At 44.7% G+C, this 21971-nt stretch overlaps 1 protein-coding gene across 1 annotated transcript in view; it reads right to left on the bottom strand.

Annotated features, from left to right (window-relative positions):
• The window catches only part of LOC138664265 (CCN family member 5-like), a 34687-nt gene extending 30094 nt beyond the window's left edge, over nt 1-4593 (bottom strand). Inside the window, exons 1-2 of the mRNA XM_069750804.1 lie at nt 4474-4593; nt 1352-1568 (exon numbers count right to left, since the gene is read on the bottom strand). Coding sequence (XP_069606905.1) covers nt 1352-1568; nt 4474-4527 — 271 coding nt within the window. The 5' untranslated portion in view covers nt 4528-4593. The remainder of the gene's footprint in view (nt 1-1351; nt 1569-4473) is intronic.
• Nucleotides 4594-21971: the final 17378 nt, after the last annotated feature.

Here is a 21971-nt window from a genome sequence, read left to right as displayed (position 1 = left end):
GTATGGCAATGTTCCCCAACTCCTGTCCTGAAAAGTCACCAACAGATCATGGTTTCAGGATTTCCTTAGTATTGCAGAGGTGATGGAATTCTTACCTGTCAGGTGATGAAATTATTACCTGGGTAATACTAGGGAAATCCTGAAAACACCTATTGGTGGCTCTTGAGACACGGAGTTAGGGAACACTGCACAGTACGATTTTCCCCCATACAGTTTTTGTCAGCCAGTAAACCATTGCTGATCAACTTTTAGATAGTTTTTTTCATGCTGGCGAAAGGAAGCCAGTCATCAGGATTTCACCTTCCCTCCAAACTCTTTATATCCATATGAAGCTTTCAAAGACAAGTCCAGCAATACCATTACATGGCCAGTCCGATCTTCCGTTGCCGAGGAATGAGGCTGAAACATTTTTGAAGATCTGAAGCTTCTGTCACTCCAGCTCTATTCCATGCCAAGTACCTCCACCTGCTTGATTGACAACTCCTTTGCCTGAAGTCACACAGCATAGAGGCAATCAGTGAAGCAGGAGGAGATGGCACTGGGTGGTTAATAGAGCTGGTGTGACAGAAGCTTTAAATCTACCATAGTCTCTCAGCATCATATGCATATAAATTCAAATGCTGATTTCTCAGTAATGGAGGAATGGACTGGTCATGTAAAGGTATTGCTGGACTTGTCTTACAAAAGGCTACACGAGCCTATAAATAGTTTGGGGGTAAAATTGGCCTTTAGTCCTGATTTCTAGTTCCGGAATAGGCAAGTGCAGAATATAAGTATATTTGTTGGATCAGGGCTAGTATAATAGATTTTGGGGGTGAAATATCCATTTTATTGAATACACTAGTGTCAGGACTATCATCGGGTTATTTGTTATCTACCATTTGGCAAAAATGGTGTCAATTGTCCCAAATTTATCGGAATGACGTTAGTTCATAACATACCGTAAGTGGTGCCACTTTCTAGGCACTTTTGTCTTCCTTAATGGCTGATACAATTCTACCCGGTAATATTGGTGTAAATCTTTCATAAATGTGAATTTTTTCATCCTTTAGCCTTCCTATTTCTAGACACTTTCCAAAGCTGGGGCCAAAAAACCTGCGTTGAAATAAATTAGATTGAGTGTCTCCATGTGGCAATTTAGAAATGAATGCTAGTACATTTTGGACACTTCCTCCAGTGTTTTTTTTTTCATATAATCCTACTCCAGGGTACAAAACAAACCAAAAAAGCTTGGCTCATGAGGCATACCAATAACTGGTTAACCTAGGGAAATCAGCATTAGACAAGCACAGTTTGGACAACAAGTAACAAGCAGTGCTGACTGTAGGGTTCTGTGTGGGTGGCATCTTACAGTTACAGGTTCCTCCTCTTCCGTCGATGCTTGTAGAATAATCGCATGTCAGTTCCTGCCTCTGATCGCACAGATTAATCTGGTCACAAGGTTCTCCAATACGCCGTGCACAGATCTTGCAGCACCCACAGCCGTCTACAATTAGGGATGAGCCAGGAGGACATTGGGCTGGTATCCAGGGGCAGGAACATGGGAGTCTGCATATATGTGAGCAAATCTGAAATTAAATAAAATATAAAGCAAAATTAGTGCATTAAATTTTCCTCCATAACACAACAGATCATAGATTGCATGTAGATCAACCCTGAATTCTAACTCTTACACCTGGCTCCATCTTCTCATACCATCTACATCAGTATCTCACACTTATGAGGATCACCCTGTTGTCGGTGAAGTGAAATTGGGGAGTCAGTTATCACAGAAGTGATTATATTGTGCACAGGTCTTTCTATTAGAGATGAGCAATTTAATTTGTACTGACCTGGTCTGGCATCCAGTCTAGTCTCCATCTGTATACCTGGCATCCACGGCCCAACATCCTATGTGACTCTTCTACTTACTATGATCTTGATGTCATGACTTCGCATAATGTCTGCTGGCAGCCAGGATTCAAAGTCATGCTTGTCATTCGTAGTGAAGACTGACTGCCATATTAAGCAAGATTTGATGCCAGAATAGGTTAGCACTAATCAAATTACTGATCTCTATTTCTATGGTTGCGTCAATCTCAGGTTTAACAACATTGTTATGGACTATGACTAATGGTGAGGCCTATGCCTCACTATGATTTTTGCTGTTGGGAGCCAGTTGCAAAAAATTGAGAAGTGCTGGCCTATATGATCACATTGAGTCTCTATGGTATTAAGCAGGCCATACGCTTTAGGTTGTTGTCATCCAACAGATATTCCTTCTGATCTTCCTATTCATTCTTGGCCAAGTTTCTTTGTGTTCTTCATAGCAAGAGTGGAATAAGTCGCCGTTATACACATCTGGTTTAGGATTACCACCCTAACAAAAGGATTGGATATGTTGATCTACGATATGATTAACATTTCCTTCTCTCAACATATGAGAAGGAGAGGGTTAGGACACCCTTATGAACATTAGAGGGTTAGCAGGTCCTTCATAAATTGACGAGTTTGGCAGAATCTAATGTATATGTGCAGATCAGCTGGAACAAGACAGAGGTGGTTAAGCTAACCCAAACTCGCAACAATCCAACCATAATAACTAAATATACTAACGCCAATCCAACCAGCTATTGCCAATAGATCAAAGCCCCTTACACACTTAGATGGCTATCGGCCAGATGTTGTTTTGGCTGATCATTGACTAGCATTTATCTTCCCCTACCTCTCCCATACAAAAGAGCGCTCGCTCTGTTGACGGCTCCTGTGTTCTCTATGAAAGAGACGCTGCCAGACCCCTCTGGCGGTGGTTTGTTTCTAGAAAACAAAAATGTCAGATCTTTCTGTTCCCTGACATCATCTATTGGGGTCGCAGTCAGAAGGCTCCCATACACATTAGACTGTTAGCCAAACTCGTCATTTTTTGTGAGTTTGGCCAACTTTAGTCTAATGTATATGGGGGCATTTAAGTTGTCCATATGGAGCGCCCTCTAGTACCATGAGGTACTCGGTAGTGGTCCGCTTCTGTTCTTAAAGGGGTGGTCATGGTGGCAATGACCCAGTTCGTGGCCCTGGGCGTCCAGTAAAAGGGGGTTAATAGAGATTGGAATAAAGTCTAATGTAATAGTGTTTGTGACGCCACCTGTGGTGCTCGGCCAGGGATGGCCAACGCTGCTTAAAGGGGTCCATTGGAGATGATGGTATTGCAGCCTAGATGGTACAGCTCTCCACAGGTAGAGCTTAGTCCCAGGGCTCCCGATGTAGTTAGAAAGGATGATAGATGGTGACATGCAAGAAAGAATTGGAGGACACAAGGTTGCCATCTCTTTTCCTTTTACTGATGCAGTTCAGGTACAGGTTACAGGTGGTCTTTGGAATCTGAGCAGCCTGGAAGTGATTCGGAATCCCCCTAGCCAGGTGTGGTTGGAAGCCTGCTCTGTGTTCTAAGTCCCTTGCTGCCTGAGGCTTCATATAAGGTCCTTTCTTTCTCTCTCTGTCCTTTTAGGTGGATATTACCCGCATGGCAGGCAACTCGAGCCTTTTTACAGGGGTCTCTCTATCGTGGAGGCTCCGGGCTCTATCTGCTGCTGTGCCTTCGAATATAGTGGTGGCCAGGAGACTTGGAATCTCCTGCCCACCAGTTTCTGCTGTGGGGCATACAGTTACCCCCACAACCTCAGAATTCCATCCTCCGTTTTTTTGCGCTTGATCCTGAAGGAGTCCACTCGCAGTTCCCCTCCAGTGTCTCTCTCTTTACTCCTTGGCTCCTTCTCCTCTCATTGTCTCTTACAGACTGTCTGACTCTCCTGCCAGGAGCTGCAGAACCTCATGTCTGCACAGCTCACAGACTGACTACTAACTCCTCCTTCAGCCAGAATATATGGGGAAGTTACCCTCAAACCGAGTCTAGAGGTCCCCCTTCTGGCCTGGAGTCAGAACAGTGTGTACGTGTTACCTGTTATATGGATCCTTGTCGCTTCCAGGCATGGCATCACCCTCCCCGTAAGGAAGGCAATACCACTGTAACAACCGAATTCCTGGGGTGTTACATATACACATAAGATAAGTACCGTTCGGGATACATTTGAACAATCACATATTGAATTAATTGTGTGGCTGGTCTGACCATAGACAGGTCAGGATATCTGAATTTTACTAGAAATACCTTATATTTTTGTTTTCAGCTGAGAACAGCTCAAAAATCCAACCTGACAGACAACATTTTTGTCAGAAAGTTGCCATTACTTGTGTGAAACTTGTGTTAGCCATTACTGTTTGTATCCTATAGGCAGCATTACCCAAACCAGACAAACCCCAACCGGATATACATCAACCCAATAAAGACTAACTCCAAATGTACCAGTCTAACTCTAATTAAATGAGTCCAAACCTATAATGCAGAACATGTAAGAAATGCAGAGGACACAGCAAATGACTGGACTGATATGTTGGCATGCTGTATTCTCCATTGAATGTAAGCCCAGGTGATCTTACCTGAGACAGCGTGCAGGCCAGAAGCACCAACGTTCCCCTGCAGCCTGGTATCATCCCAGCAGGCTGTATCTGCTGTGTGGACAGTCCGGCACTGGTGTGTAGGGCTGCAGAGCTGGGATGTTACTCACAGGCAGCAGTACAAACACCAGTCCCTTGGACTCTTGACAAGATTTTCTTTTTTTTTTTTTTTCAAATGTCTCTCATTTCAGCTCATGTTTTTAACTCACCTTAAATCAAAAAATCTGACAAAAAGAAAACAGACGAGCTACAAGGAAAGTCACAGTTGCACATGTTGACCGATTTGTTCGTTATCCAGGGAAATCTTCTGATGATGACAATGGTATAAGACATATGGCAGAAAAGTGACCACTCAGTTGTCATAAAATGATCCATGTCCAAAGTTCAAACACCTTATGCTATAGAACCAGGTATTCCATTTACTAATTCTGACAACTAAAGATGGGACAATTGCTTCGCAGGACTCCAGACCATCGGCCAGGTCAGTATTCTGTGACCACTGGATGGGATACCTGTGAATAGATGGTCTGGTGTGAAGCTGTATGTGTGCGTCATACTGCAATGATGATGCTATGTCAGACTGGCTCAACGAAAGAGCCAGGAATGCTGAGAGGTAAGGAGATTCTCATTAGTGATAGGCAGTCCGTCTTTATTTGGTGATCTGGCTCACTTAGCTCCTCTCACCAAAAAGAGCTGTTTTGGATCGCAACTGAATCCCTATTAAAATCAGAAATGAATCCTTATTAAATATGGTGGACACACATTTAAGATGCAATTGACGCAGCCAAAACCTTGATCACCCGCCGTTACAACCCTGCCTACTCTCAGACAGTCAATCAAACCCATGGATAGGAGGTGTTTGGTTTGGTTGGGTGAGGTTTCGTCAAGCGAACACAATCATTAAAGACTTTAGTGGCTCTCACTGGGGTGCCGCCTCCTATCGTTCTGGCCAAAGAGCCAGCTCTTTGTCTCGAATAGGTCGCAAATGATCTTTCACTAATTCTCAGGGCTTGCATCCAGGGGTCACAGAGTACTGAGCTTGCCGATGTATCGGAGTCCTGCTTATCGATTCTATTATTATTATTATTTATTTATATAGCACCATTAATTCCATGGTGCTGTACATGAGAAGGGGTTACATCAAAATACAAATATCACTTACAGTAAACAAAACGAACAATGACAGACTGATACAGAGGGGCGAGGACCCTGCCCTTGCGGGCTTACATTCTACAGGATTATAGGGAAGGAGACAGTAGGTCGAGGGTTGCAGTAGCTCCAATGGTGTTGAGGTGGCCGTATGGTCTTTACAGGCTGTAAGCTTCCTTTAAGAGGTGGGTTTTCAGGTTTCTTTTGAAGGATCCAAAAGTAGTGGATAACCGGATGTGTTGGGGCACTGAATTCCAGAGGATGGGTGATAATCGGGAGAAGTCTTGGAGGCGATTGGGTGAGGAGCGAATAAGCGTAGAGGAGAGGAGGAGGTCTTGGGAGGAGCGGAGATTACGTGAGGGAAGATATTGAGAGATTAGTGTTCTAAATATACGGAGGAGAAAGATTATGGATGGCTTTGTAGGTCAGAATTAGTAATTTAAACTGGATACGCTGGGAAATTGGGAGCCAGTGAAGGGATTTGCAAAGAGAAGAAGCAGGAGTGTAGTGAGGAGAGAGATTAATTAGTCGGGCAGCAGAGTTAAGGATGGACTGGAGGGGTGCAAGAGTGTTAAGGTACCATCACATTAAGCAACTTACCAACGAGAATGACAACGATCCGTGACATTGCAGCGTCCTGGATAGGGATCTCGTTGTGTTTGACACGCAGCAGCGATCAGGATCCCGCTGTGACATCGCTGGTCATCGCTGAAAGTCCGGAACTTTATTTGGTCGTCAGGTCGGCGTGATTCGTCCTGTTTGACAGCAAAAGCAACGATGCCTGCAATGTTTTTCCATGGAGCGAACAACCAGCGAGAACGATAAGTATGTCACTGGATCGCTCCTGCATCGTTCAGCTGTTACAGTGTTTGACGTCTCCTAGCGACCTAAACAGCGACGCTGCAGCGATCGGCATCATTGTCTATATCGCTGCAGCATCGCTTAATGTGATGGTACCTTTAGAAGGTAGGCCACAGAGGAGTATGTTGCAGTAGTCCAGGCGGGAGATGATGAGGGCATGCACGAGCATTTTGGTAGAGTGTGGGTCGAGGAAAGGATGGATTCTGGAAATATTTTTGAGCTGGAGGTGACAGGAGGTGGCGAGAGCTTGGAAGTGTGGTTTGAAGGACAGGGCAGAGTCAAGGGTTACTCCGAGGCAGCGGATTTTGGGGACAGGGGATAGTGTGATTTCATTTATTTTGATAGATAGATCAGGTAGGGAAGATATGCGAGATGGAGGAAAGATAATGAGTTCAGATTTGTCCACATTGAGCTTGAGGAAGCGAGAGGAGAAGAAGGAGGATATGGCCGATAGACACTCTGGGATTCTGGAGAGCAGAGAGGTGACATCTGGGCCAGAGAGGAAGATCTGAGTGTCATCGGCATATAGATGGTACTAGAAGCCATAGGACCTTATGAGTTGTCCCAGGCCGAGTGTATAGATTGAGAAGAATAAGGGTCCTAGCACAAAGCCTTGGCGGACTCCAACAGAGGGGGGCGAGATGAAGAGGTAGTATGGGAGTATGAAATGCTAAATGTGCGGTTGGAAAGGTATGAGGAGATCCAAGATAGGGCAAGGTCTTTGACCCCAAAGGAAGAGAGGATCTGTGGTAGGAGGCAGTGGTCAACTGTGTCGAAGGCAGAGGACAGGTCTAGGAGGAGGAGTATAGAGCAGGGGTGTCAAACTGCAATCCTCAAGGGCTGCAAACAGGTCATGTTTTCAGGATTTCCTTGTACTGCACAGGTGATAATTTAATCACCTACACACATAATGATTACAGCACCTTGTGCAAAGCTAAGGAAATCTTGAAAGCACGCATGGTTTGCGGCCCTCGAGGAATGCAGTTTGACACCCCTGGTATAGAGAATTGTCTGTTAGCTTTGGCTGTAAGTAAGTCGTTAGTAATTTTGGTTAGGGCAGTCTCAGTGGAATGGTGGGGACGGAAGCCAGATTGTAGGTTGTCGAAGAGAGAGTTAGATGCAAAGTGAGAGGAAAGTTCAGCATGGACGTGCTGCTCAAGGAGTTTGGAAGCAAATGGGAGCAAAGATATGGGGCGATAGCTGGACATACCGCTTGGGTCAAGGGATGGCTTTTTGAGGATAGGTGTGATTGTGGCATGTTTGAAGGCAGAGGGGAAGGTACCAGAAGTTAGTGAAAGGTTGAAGAGATGGGTTAGGGATGGGATTAGTGTGGTGGTGAGGTTGGGGAGGAGGTGGGATGGGATTCTACAATCTTTACAGACAACCAGCCTCTATATCATATGTGAATGGTTATCACAACCTCGCCCCATTAATAACATCACTACTGAATAAAATATAATGGTGATATAATTACTTTATGAACAAACATTAGATCCACACACCTTATATTAAATGAGCATGTATTCCATCTACTGCTACTGACAACCATCCTCCATATCATGTCTGAGAGGTTGTCACAACCCCACTTTGGTCTTTACTGCGGGGATCATTTACATTTCTTCCTCTTCCACATTCCGGAATGTTGTTTTGGATGTGGAGAATGTAGAATAATTCAGAAGGTGTCGGGGCTGCGTCTGGCTGTTTTCAGTAATGAGCAGGTCGCTCAGTAGTTCCAATGACTGTAAGATTTACATGTAGTTGCCAATGTTCAGGCTGCAGCCGGTGGAGGACACGAGGGGATTCTGCTCATTACAGTTGGGATTCCAACTTTTCCTAGACCTTAGAGCAGACTAAAAGTGGTGGATGGTATGAAACACTCAGCGACTAATAATTTCCACTTTTTAAAGCCAAAGATTTTAAGACAAGAAAAAAAAGAAGAAAAAAAAAACTGAAAATCATTCCTCTCTGCCAGAAAAGTTCATGTTTTCTTGCACAATGTGTTAGGATTTCAGCAAGAAGAATGCAGAAAAACACGAGCCGGGCTGTAACACGAGAACCCACCGTCTTTTCATTCACTTTCAAATACTACTCCTGATATGTGACATTTATGAGACCTGTGCTCCCCCCTTTATATTGGGGTAACTTTTAATGGGTATCCTGTATAGTGACACCCTGGGCTGTCTGAAAAATGTATGCTTGGGTGGGAGGATCACTTGCCCATGAGTAGAGGTCCATCCATAGCCTAAAGCCACATAACAGAACCACGTTTTGTGCACAGATCTGATAACAGAACTGTTCTTAATACATAGCTCTGATAACAGAACCGCATTTACTACACAGATCTAACTGGACCGATCTTAGTACCCAGATTCAACATCAGAACTGCTCTTAATACATAGATGTGATTGCAGAACCACGCTTACTACATAGATCTGATAACAGAACTGCACTTACTACAAAAATCCGATAACAGAACTGTGCTTACTACACAGATCCAATAACAGAACTTTGCTTACTAAATAAAACAGATCACAAAACTGAGCTTATTATATCCGATAACTGAGCAAACTACATAGATCCAATAACAAAACTGTGTTCACAACATAGAACCGATAACAAAACTGCTTACTACATAGATCTGACAAATTAACTGGGCTTACTATATATACAGGTGCATCTCACAAAATTAGAATATCACCAAAAAGTTAATTTAGTTCAGTTCTTCAATACAAAAAGTGAAACTCATATATTAGAGTCATGATAAACAGAGTGATCTATTTCAAGTTTTTATTTCTGTTAATGTTGATGATTATTGTTTACAGCCAATGAAAACCCAAAAGTCATTATCTCAGTAAATTAGAATACTTTATAATACCAGCATGAAAAAATGATTTTAAAATCCGAAATGTTTGCATGTTCAATAAATGCACTCAATACTTGGTCAGGGCTCCTTTGAAATCAATTACTGCATCAATGCGGCGTGGTATGGAGGTGATCAGTCTGTGGCACTGTTGAGGTGTTATGGAAGCCCAAGTTGCTTTGATAGCAGCCGTCAGCTCGTCTGTATTGTTGGGTCTGGTCTTTCTCATCTTCCTCTTGACAATACCCCATAGATTATCTATGGGGTTATGTTCAGGCGAGTTTGCTGGCCAATCAAGTACAGTGATACTGTTGTTCTTAAACCAGGAATTGGTACTTTTGGCAGTGTAGACAGGTGCCAATTCCCACTGGAGAATGAAATTTCCATCTCCTAAAAGCTTGTCGGCAGAGGGAAGCATGAAGTGCTCTAAAATTTCCTGGTAGACGGCTGCGCTGACTTTGGTCTTGATAAGACACAGTGGACCTACACCAGCAGATGATATGGCTCCCCAAACCATCACTAATTGTGGATACTTCACAGTAGACCTTGGCAATCAAGGTCCCAGAGTCTGGAGGAAAAGTGAAAACACAGACAATCTAAGCTGCTTGAGGTCTAGTGTAAAGGCCCCTTCACACTAAGGGTACCGTCACACATAGCGACGCTGCAGCGATACCGACAACGATCCGGATCGCTGCAGCGTCGCTGTTTGGTCGCTGGAGAGCTGTCACACAGACAGCTCTCCAGCGACCAACGATCCCGAGGTCCCCGGTAACCAGGGTAAACATCGGGTAACTAAGCGCAGGGCCGCGCTTAGTAACCCGATGTTTACCCTGGTTACCATCCTAAAAAGTAAAAAAACAAACGCTACATACTTACCTACAGCCGTCTGTCCTCGGCGCTCTGCTTCTCTGGTCTGGCTGTGAGCGCCGGGCAGCCAGAAAGCAGAGCGGTGACGTCACCGCTCTGCTTTCCGGCTGACCGACGCTCACAGCCAGAGCAGGAGGAGAGCAGAGCACAGCGCTGGAGGACAGACGGCTGTAGGTAAGTATGTAGTGTTTGTTTTTTTACTTTTAGGATGGTAACCAGGGTAAACATCGGGTTACTAAGCGCGGCCCTGCGCTTAGTTACCCGATGTTTACCCTGGTTACCAGCGAAGACATCGCTGAATCGGTGTCACACACGCCGATTCAGCGATGTCTACGGGGAGTCCAGCGACGAAACAAAGTTCTGGACTTTCTTCCCCGACCAGCGATCTCCCAGCAGGGGCCTGATCGCTGCTGCCTGTCACACTGGACGATATCGCTAGCGAGGACGCTGCAACGTCACGGATCGCTAGCGATATCGTCTAGTGTGACAGTACCTTTAGTGACGCTGCAGCGATACCGACAACGATGTCGATCGCTGCAGCATCGCTGTTTGGTCGCTGGAGAGCTGTCACACAGACAGCTCTCCAGCGACCAACGATCCCGAAGTCCCCGGGTAACCAGGGTAAACATCGGGTTACTAAGCGCAGGGCCGCGCTTAGTAACCCGATGTTTACCATGGTTACCATCGTAAAAGTAAAAAAAAAAAAACACTACATACTTACCTTCAGCTGTCTGTCCCCGGCGCTCTGCTTCTCTGCACTGACTGTGAGCACAGCGGCCGGAAAGCAGAGCGGTGATGTCACCGCTCTGCTTTCCAGCTGACCGGCGCTCACAGCCAGTGCAGGAAGCAGAGCGCCGGGGACAGACAGCAGAAGGTAAGTATGCAGTGTTTGTTTTTTTTACTTTTACGATGGTAACCAGGGTAAACATCGGGTTACTAAGCGCGGCCCTGCGCTTAGTAACCCGATGTTTACCCTGGTTACCAGTGAAGACATCGCTGAATCGGTGTCACACACGCCGATTCAGCGATGTCTGCAGGGAGTCCAGCGACGAAATAAAGTTCTGGACTTTCTGCAGCGACCAACGACATCACAGCAGGATCCTGATCGCTGCTGCGTGTCAAACACAACGATATCGTTAGCCAGGACGCTGCAACGTCACGGATCGCTAGCGATATCGTTGTGAAGTTGTTTAGTGTGAAGGTACCTTAACCCCTTAGTGACAGAGCCAATTTGGTACTTAATGACCGAGCCAATTTTTGCAATTCTGACCACTGTCACTTTATGAGGATATAACTCTGGAACGTTTCAACGGATCCCGCTGATTCTGAGATTGTTTTTTCGTGACATATTGTACTTCATGTTAGTGGTAACATTTCTTCGATATTACTTGCGATTATTTATGAAAAAAACGGAAATATGGCGAAAATTTTTAAAATTTTGCAATTTTCAAACTTTGTATTTTTATGCCCTTAAATCAGAGAGAAAAATAGTTAATAAATAACATTTCCCACATGTCTACTTTACATCAGCACAATTTTGGAAACAAAATTTTTTTTTTGTTAGGGAGTTATAAGGGTTAAAAGTTGACCAGCAATTTCTCATTTTTACAACACCATTTTTTTTTAGGGACCACATCACATTTGAAGTCATTTTGAGGGGTCTATATGATAGAAAATACCCAAGTGTGACACCATTCTAAAAACTACACCCCTCAAAGTTCTCAAAACCACATTCAAGAAGTTTATTAACCCTTTACGTGCTTCACAGGAACTGAAACAATGTGGAAGGAAAAAATGAACATTTAACTTTTTTTTGCAAACATCTTAATTCAGAACCATTTTTTTTATTTTCACATGTGTAAAAACAGAAATGTAACCATAAATTTTGTTATGCAATTTCTCCTGAATACGCCAATACCCCATATGTGGGGGTAAACCACTTTTTGGACGCACCGCAGAACTTAGAAGTGAAGGAGCGCCGTTTTACTTTTTCAATGTAGAATTGGCTGGAATTGAGATTGGACGCCATGCCGTGTTTGGAGAGCCCCTGATGTGCCTAAACAGTGGAACCCCCCCACAAGTGACACCATTTTGGAAACTAGACCCCTTAAGGAACTTATCTAGATGTGTGGCGAGCACTTTGAACCCCCATGTGCTTCACAGAAGTTTATAATGTAGAGCCGTGAAAAAAAAAAAAATCGCATTTTTTCTATAAAAATGATCTTTTTGCCCACAAATTTTAATTTTCACAAGGGTAACAGGAGAAATTAGACCACAAAAGTTGTTTTGCAATTTCTCCTGAGTACGTCGATACCCAATATGTGGGGGTAAACCACTGTTTGGGCGCACCGCAGAGCTTGGAAGAGAAGGAGTGCCGTTTTACTTTTTCAATGTAGAATTGGCTGGAATTGAGATTGGACGCCATGTCGCGTTTGGAGAGCCCCTGATGTGCCTAAACAGTGGAAACCCCCCACAAGTGACACCATTTTGGAAACTAGACCCCTTAAGGAACTTATCTAGATGTGTGGTGAGCACTTTGAATGCCCAAGTGCTTCACAGAAGTTTATAATGCAGAGTCGTGAAAATAAAAATTTTTTTTTTTTCCACAAAAAAGATTTTTTAGCCCCCAAGTTTTTATTTTCACAAGGGTAACAGGAGAAATTGGACTGCAATAGTTGTTGTCCAATTTATCCCGAGTACGCTGATGTGCCATATGTGGGGGTAAACCACTGTTTAGGCGCACGGCAGAGCTCGGAAGGAAGGAGCGCCGTTTTGGAATGCAGACTTTGATAGAATGGTCTGCAAGCATTGTGTTGCGTTTGCAGAGCCCCTGATATACCTAACCAGTAGAAACCCTCCACAAGTGACCCCATTTTGGAAACTAGACCCCCCAAGGAACTTATCTAGATGTGTGGTGAGAACTTTGAATGCCCAAGTGCTTCACAGAAGTTTAGAATGCAGAGTCGTGAAAATAAAAAAAATTTTTTTTCCACAAAAAAGATATTGTAGCCCCCAAGTTTTTATTTTCACAAGGGTAACAGGAGAAATTGGACTGCAATAGTTGTTGTCCAATTTATCCCGAGTACGCTGATGTGCCATATGTGGGGGTAAACCACTGTTTGGGCGCACGGCAGAGCTCGGAAGGGAAGGAGCGCCGTTTTGGAATGCAGACTTTGATAGAATGGTCTGTGGGCATTATGTTGCGATTGCAGAGCCCCTGATGTACCTAAACAGTAGTAACCCCCCACAAGTGACCCCATTTTGGAAACTAGACCCCCCAAGGAACTTATCTAGATGTGTGGTGAGAACTTTGAATGCCCAAGTGCTTCACAGAAGTTTAGAATGCAGAGTCGTGAAAATAAAAAATATTTTTTTTTTCACAAAAAAGATATTGTAGCCCCCAAGTTTTTATTTTCACAAAGGTAACAGGAGAAATTGGACTGCAATAGTTGTTGTCCAATTTATCCCGAGTACGCTGATGCGCCATATGTGGGGGTAAACCACTGTTTGGGCGCACGGCAGAGCTCGGAAGGGAAGGAGCGCCGTTTTGGAATGCAGACTTTGATAGAATGGTCTGTGGGCGTTATGTTGCGTTTGCAGAGCCCCTGATGTACCTAAACAGTAGTAACCCCCCACAAGTGACCCTGTTTTGGAAACTAGACCCCCCAAGGAACTTATATAGATGTGTGGTGAGAACTTTGAATGCCCAAGTGCTTCACAGAAGTTTATAATGCAGAGTCATAAAAAAATATATATACAGTGGGGCAAAAAAGTATTTAGTCAGTCAGCAATAGTGCAAGTTCCACCACTTAAAAAGATGAGAGGTGTCTGTAATTTACATCATAGGTAGACCTCAACTATGGGAGACAAATTGAGAAAAAACAATCCAGAAAATCACATTGTCTGTTTTTTTAACAATTTATTTGCATATTATGGTGGAAAATAAGTATTTGGTCAGAAACAAACAATAAAGATTTCTGGCTCTCACAGACCTGTAACTTCTTCTTTAAGAGTCTCCTCTTTTCTCCACTCATTACCTGTAGTAATGGCACCTGTTTAAACTTGTTATCAGTATAAAAAGACACCTGTGCACACCCTCAAACAGTCTGACTCCAAACTCCACTATGGTGAAGACCAAAGAGCTGTCAAAGGACACCAGAAACAAAATTGTAGCCCTGCACCAGGCTGGGAAGACTGAATCTGCAATAGCCAACCAGCTTGGAGTGAAAAAATCAACAGTGGGAGCAATAATTAGAAAATGGAAGACATACAAGACCACTGATAATCTCCCTCGATCTGGGGCTCCACGCAAAATCCCACCCCGTGGGGTCAGAATGATCACAAGAACGGTGAGCAAAAATCCCAGAACCACGTGGGGGGACCTAGTGAACGAACTGCAGAGAGCTGGTACCAATGTAACAAGGCCTACCATAAGTAACACACTACGCCACCATGGACTCAGATCCTGCAGTGCCAGACGTGTCCCACTGCTTAAGCCAGTACATGTCCGGGCCCATCTGAAGTTTGCTAGAGAGCATTTGGATGATCCAGAGGAGTTTTGGGAGAATGTCCTATGGTCTGATGAAACCAAACTGGAACTGTTTGGTAGAAACACAACTTGTCGTGTTTGGAGGAAAAAGAATACTGAGTTGCATCCATCAAACACCATACCTACTGTAAAGCATGGTGATGGAAACATCATGCTTTGGGGCTGTTTCTCTGCAAAGGGGCCAGGACGACTGATCCGAGTACATGAAAGAATGAATGGGGCCATGTATCGTGAGATTTTGAGTGCAAACCTCCTTCCATCAGCAAGGGCATTGAAGATGAAACGTGGCTGGGTCTTTCAACATGACAATGATCCAAAGCACACCGCCAGGGCAACGAAGGAGTGGCTTCGTAAGAAGCATTTCAAGGTCCTGGAGTGGCCTAGCCAGTCTCCAGATCTCAACCCTATTGAAAACCTTTGGAGGGAGTTGAAAGTCCATGTTGCCAAGCGAAAAGCCAAAAACATCACTGCTCTAGAGGAGATCTGCATGGAGGAATGGGCCAACATACCAACAACAGTGTGTGGCAACCTTGTGAAGACTTACAGAAAACGATTGACCTCTGTCATTGCCAACAAAGGATATATTACAAAGTATTGAGATGAAATTTTGTTTCTGACCAAATACTTATTTTTCACCATAATATGCAAAAAAAAATGTTAAAAAAACAGACAATGTGATTTTCTGGATTTTTTTTCTCAGTTTGTCTCCCATAGTTGAGGTCTACCTATGATGTAAATTACAGACGCCTCTCATCTTTTTAAGTAGTGGAACTTGCACTATTGCTGACTGACTAAATACTTTTTTGCCCCACTGTATACAGTTAGGGCCAGAAATATTTGGACAGTGACACAAGTTTTGTTATTTTAGCTGTTTACAAAAACATGTTCAGAAATACAATTATATATATAATATGGGCTGAAAGTGCACACTCCCAGCTGCAATATGATAGTTTCCACATCCAAATCGGAGAAAGGGTTTAGGAATCATAGCTCTGTAATGCATAGCGTCCTCTTTTTCAAGGGACCAAAAGTAATTGGACAATGGACTCTAAGGGCTGCAATTAACTCTGAAGGCGTCTCCCTCGTTAACCTGTAATCAATGAAGTAGTTAAAAGGTCAGGGGTGGATTCCAGGTGTGTGGTTTTGCATTTGGAAGCTGTTGCTGTGAGCAGACAACATGCGGTCAAAGGAACTCTCAATTGAGGTGAAGCAGAACATCCTGAGGCTGAAAAAAAAGAAAAAATCCATCAGAGAGATAGCAGACATGCTTGGAGTAGCAAAATCAACAGATGGGTACATTCTGAGAAAAAAGGAATTGATTGGTGAGCTTGGGAACTCAAAAAGGCCTGGGCGTCCACGGATGACAACAGTGGTGGATGATCGCCGCATACTTAATTTGGTGAAGAAGAACCCGTTCACAACATCAACTGAAGTCCAGAACACTCTCAGTGAAGTAGGTGTATATGTCTCTAAGTCAACAGTAAAGAGAAGACTCCATGACAGTAAATACAAAGGGTTCACATCTAGATGCAAACCATTCATCAATACCAAAAATAGACAGGCCAGAGTTAAATTTGCAGAAAAACACTTCAAGAAGCCAGCTCAGTTCTGGAAAAGTATTCTATGGACAGATGAGACAAAGATCAACCTGTACCAGAATGATGGGAAGAAAAAAGTTTGGAGAAGAAAGGGAACTTCACATGATCCAAGGCACACCACATCCTCTGTAAAACATGGTGGAGGCAACGTGATGGCATGGGCATGCATGGCTTTCAATGGCACTGGGTCACTTGTGTTTATTGATGACATAAGAGCAGACAAGAGTAGCCGGATGAATTCTGAAGTGTACCGGGATATACTTTCAGCCCAGATTCAGCCAAATGCTGCAAAGTTGATTGGACCGCGCTTCATAGTACAGATGGACAATGACCCCAAGCATACAGCCAAAGCTACCCAGGAGTTCATGAGTGCCAAAAAGTGGAACATTCTGCAATGGCCAAGTCAATCTCCAGATCTAAACCCAATTGAGCATGCATTTCACTTGCTCAAATCCAGACTTAAGACGGAAAGACCCACAAACAAGCAAGACCTGAAGGCTGCGGCTGTAAAGGCCTGGCAAAGCATTAAGAAGGAGGAAACCCAGCGTTTGGTGATGTCCATGGGTTACAGACTTAAGGCAGTGATTGCCTCCAAAGGATTTGCAACAAAATATTGAAAATAAAAATATTTTGTTTGGGTTATGTTTATTTGTCCAATTACTTTTGACCTCCTAAAATGTGGAGTGTTTGTAAAGAAATGTGTACAATTCCTACATTTTCTATCAGATATTTTTGTTCAACCCTTCAAATTAAACGTTACAATCTGCACTTGAATTCTGTTGTAGAGGTTTCATTTCAAATCCAATGTGGTGGCATGCAGAGCCCAAATCGCGAAAATTGTGTCACTGTCCAAATATTTCTGGCCCTAACTGTATATTTTTCCACAAAAAAGATTTTGTAGCCCCAAGTTTTTATTTTCACAAGGGTAACAAGAGAAATTGGACCCCAGAAGTTGTTGTCCAATTTATCCTGAGTACGCTGATGCCCCATATGTGGGGGTAACCCACTGTTTGGGCGCACGGCAGAGCTCAGAAGGGAGGGAGCACCATTTGACTTTTTGAGCGCAAAATTGGCTGTCGTGTTTGGAGACCCCCTGATGTACCTAAACAGTGGAAACCCCCCAATTCTAGCTCCAATCCAACTCCAACACACCCCTAACCCTAATCCCAACCTGATCCATAATCCTAATCACTAACCCTAACGATAATCACAACCCTTACCCCAAAACAACCCTAATGTCAACCCTAACCATAACCCTAATCAAAACCCTAAATCCAACACACCCCTAATCCTAATCTCAACCCTAACCTCAAACCTAACCCTAATCCGAATACACCCCTAATCACAACCCTAACCTTAACCCTAATCCCAAACCTAACCCTATCCCAAGCGTAACCCTAATGCCAACCCTAACCTTAATACCAACCCTAATCCAAACCCTAACCCTAATCCCAACTCTAACCCTAACTTTAGCCCCAACCCTAGCCCTAGCTTTAGCCCCAACCCTAACCCTAGCCCTAAGGCTACTTTCACACTTGCGTCGTTTGGCATCCGTCGCAATCCGTAGTTTTGGACAAGAAACGGATCCTGCAAATGTGCCCGCAGGATGCGTTTTTTGCCCATAGACTTGTATTGCCGACGGATCGTGACGGATGGCCACACGTCGCGTCCGTCGTGCACTGGATCAGTTGTGTTTTGGCAGACCGTCGTCACAAAAAAAGTCCAATGAAACGTTTTTTTTTGTACGTCATTTTTGACGGCGCATGCGTTGCCGTAACTCCGCCCCCTCCTCCCCAAGGACATAGATTGGGCAGCGGCTGCGTTGAAAAACTACATCCGCTGCCCACGTTGTGCACAATTTTCACAACGTGCGTCGATATGTCGGGCCGACGCATTGCGACGGCCCCGTACCGACGTAAGTGTGAAAGAAGCCTAACCCTAAATTTAGCCCCAACCCTAACCCTAAATTTAGCCCTAGCCCTAACCCTAGCCCTAACCCTAGCCCTAGCCCTAACCCTAGCCCTAACCCTAGCCCTAACCCTAGCCCTAACCCTAGCCCTACCCCTAACCCTACCCCTAGCCCTAACCCTAGCTCTAACCCTACCCCTACCCCTAACCCTAGCCCTACCCCTAACCCTAACCCTAACCCTACCCCTAACCCTACCCCTAACCCTAGCCCTACCCCTAACCCTACCCCTAACCCTAGCCCTAACCCTAGCCCTACCCCTAACCCTACCCCTAATTTTAGCCCCAACTGCTGTTCTCCTGCCGGCCAGCAGATGGAGACAGATGGCGGGCGCACTGCGCATGCGCCCGCCATTTTCTTTTCCCCGGCAGCCAGGAGGAGCAGCAGGAGGACCCAGGGACACAGGTGAGTATGCTAGGGTCCCCGAATCCCCCTATTTCTCTGTCCTCTGATGTGCGATCACATCAGAGGACAGAGAATTACACTTTACTTTTTTTTTTTTTGCGGTCGCCGGTAAATAGTTAATTACCGGCGATCGCAAAACAGGGGTCGGTAAAACCGACCCCGATCATGTTCTTTGGGGTCTCGGCTACCCCCAGCAGCCGAGACCCCAAAGATTCTCCCGGTGCCGGCCGGCGGGCACACTGCGCATGCGCCCGCCATTTTGAAGATGGCAACGCCCATTGGGAGACACGAGGAGCATCGGGGGAGATAGGTGAGTATTGGGGGGCTACCTGGGACCCCTTTTCTCTGTCCTCCGATGTGCGATCACATCGGAGGACAGAGAAATTAAAAAGAGATCGCGTTTTTTTATTTTTTTGCGATCGCCGTTAAACGGTTAATTACCGGCGATCGCAAATGCGGGGTCGGTTAAAACCCCCCCGAATCATGTTCTCTGGGGTCTCGGCTACCCCCGGCAGCCGAGACCCCGGAGAAAATCCGACTCTGGGGGGGCGCTATTCACTTTTTCCACAGCTGTGGTTTAAGTACCCTTAGCGGCCGCCGTTAAAAGGCGTATCGGCGGTCGCTAAGGGGTTAAAGGTTCTGCTGGTATAGGTACACAGTGTTTTATCAAGACCAAAGTCAGCACGGCCTTCTACCAGGAAATGTTAGAGCATTTCATGCTTCAAAAACAGCTAACATAGAAAAAACTCAGAAAAAATACATACCATCAGATACGGCCTTCCCAAAACCCTGTCTGATGACAAATGCACACTAAGCAGGATGCAGCAGGCCTCCACTGATAAAGGCTAGGGGCGGCACAGGTGCAAACTACTTGATAAAAACAGCCACCCCAACCAAACATTGCAGGGGTTGGCTGCCTAGCAGAAAAAAATGCACATTGATATGACTCACATAGGACGCCAGTCACACTGATAAGTGTAGTGCACAGTGTCTGTATGCAACCTATTGATGACGCCCCTTGTATTAACAGGCGGGCTGCCCAGCACTAAAAAAATGCAGCACACAGTGACAGACGCCCCAGAAAAACCTAGCCAACATAAAGAGGCCTGGCCACATCCTGCAAAAAAGGATATGATAAAGTGCAAAAAAATGCATGCATATGATAAATGCATACACTATATGGGGTATTGGTTTAATATTTTGGCCAAAATAAAGTAAGCCCGCAACCCAACGCCAAGGGTCCCCATAATATTGCGGGTCCTACCACTAATATCAAAAACAGCTAACATAGAAAAAACTCAGAAAAAATACATACCATCAGATACGGCCTTCCCAAAACCCTGTCTGATGACAAATGCACACTAAGCAGGATGCAGCAGGCCTCCACTGATAAAGGCTAGGGGCGGCACAGGTGCAAACTACTTGATAAAAACAGCCACCCCAACCAAACATTGCAGGGGTTGGCTGCCTAGCAGAAAAAAATGCACATTGATATGACTCACATAGGACGCCAGTCACACTGATAAGTGTAGTGCACAGTGTCTGTATGCAACCTATTGATGACGCCCCTTGTATTAACAGGCGGGCTGCCCAGCACTAAAAAAATGCAGCACACAGTGACAGACGCCCCAGAAAAACCTAGCCAACATAAAGAGGCCTGGCCACATCCTGCAAAAAAGGATATGATAAAGTGCAAAAAAATGCATGCATATGATAAATGCATACACTATATGGGGTATTGGTTTAATATTTTGGCCAAAATAAAGTAAGCCCGCAACCCAACGCCAAGGGTCCCCATAATATTGCGGGTCCTACCACTAATATCAAAAACAGCTAACATAGAAAAAACTCAGAAAAAATACATACCATCAGATACGGCCTTCCCAAAACCCTGTCTGATGACAAATGCACACTAAGCAGGATGCAGCAGGCCTCCACTGATAAAGGCTAGGGGCGGCACAGGTGCAAACTACTTGATAAAAACAGCCACCCCAACCAAACATTGCAGGGGTTGGCTGCCTAGCAGAAAAAAATGCACATTGATATGACTCACATAGGACGCCAGTCACACTGATAAGTGTAGTGCACAGTGTCTGTATGCAACCTATTGATGACGCCCCTTGTATTAACAGGCGGGCTGCCCAGCACTAAAAAAATGCAGCACACAGTGACAGACGCCCCAGAAAAACCTAGCCAACATAAAGAGGCCTGGCCACATCCTGCAAAAAAGGATATGATAAAGTGCAAAAAAATGCATGCATATGATAAATGCATACACTATATGGGGTATTGGTTTAATATTTTGGCCAAAATAAAGTAAGCCCGCAACCCAACGCCAAGGGTCCCCATAATATTGCGGGTCCTACCACTAATATCAAAAACAGCTAACATAGAAAAAACTCAGAAAAAATACATACCATCAGATACGGCCTTCCCAAAACCCTGTCTGATGACAAATGCACACTAAGCCGGATGCAGCAGGCCTCCACTGATAAAGGCTAGGGGCGGCACAGGTGCAAACTACGGAAGGCCGTATCTGATGGTATGTATTTTTTCTGAGTTTTTTCTATGTTAGCTGTTTTTGATATTAGTGGTAGGACCCGCAATATTATGGGGACCCTTGGCGTTGGGTTGCGGGCTTACTTTATTTTGGCCAAAATATTAAACCAATACCCCATATAGTGTATGCATTTATCATATGCATGCATTTTTTTGCACTTTATCATATCCTTTTTTGCAGGATGTGGCCAGGCCTCTTTATGTTGGCTAGGTTTTTCTGGGGCGTCTGTCACTGTGTGCTGCATTTTTTTAGTGCTGGGCAGCCCGCCTGTTAATACAAGGGGCGTCATCAATAGGTTGCATACAGACACTGTGCACTACACTTATCAGTGTGACTGGCGTCCTATGTGAGTCATATCAATGTGCATTTTTTTCTGCTAGGCAGCCAACCCCTGCAATGTTTGGTTGGGGTGGCTGTTTTTATCAAGTAGTTTGCACCTGTGCCGCCCCTAGCCTTTATCAGTGGAGGCCTGCTGCATCCTGCTTAGTGTGCATTTGTCATTTCATGCTTCCCTCTGCCGACAAGCTTTTTGGAGTTGGAAATTTCATTCTCTAGCAGGACTTGGCACCTTTCCACACTGCCAAAAGTACCAATACCAGGTGTTAGGCGCCGGGATTCTCCCACTGCACGGGGTAGATACCTAGCCTTGTCTGCCTCTGCAGTCT

The sequence above is a fragment of the Ranitomeya imitator genome, chromosome 2, assembly GCF_032444005.1.
Source record: "Ranitomeya imitator isolate aRanImi1 chromosome 2, aRanImi1.pri, whole genome shotgun sequence".
NCBI lineage: Eukaryota > Metazoa > Chordata > Amphibia > Anura > Dendrobatidae > Ranitomeya > Ranitomeya imitator.
Note: the sequence above shows the minus strand (reverse complement) of the source record. Positions and strands in the feature narration are given on the sequence as shown.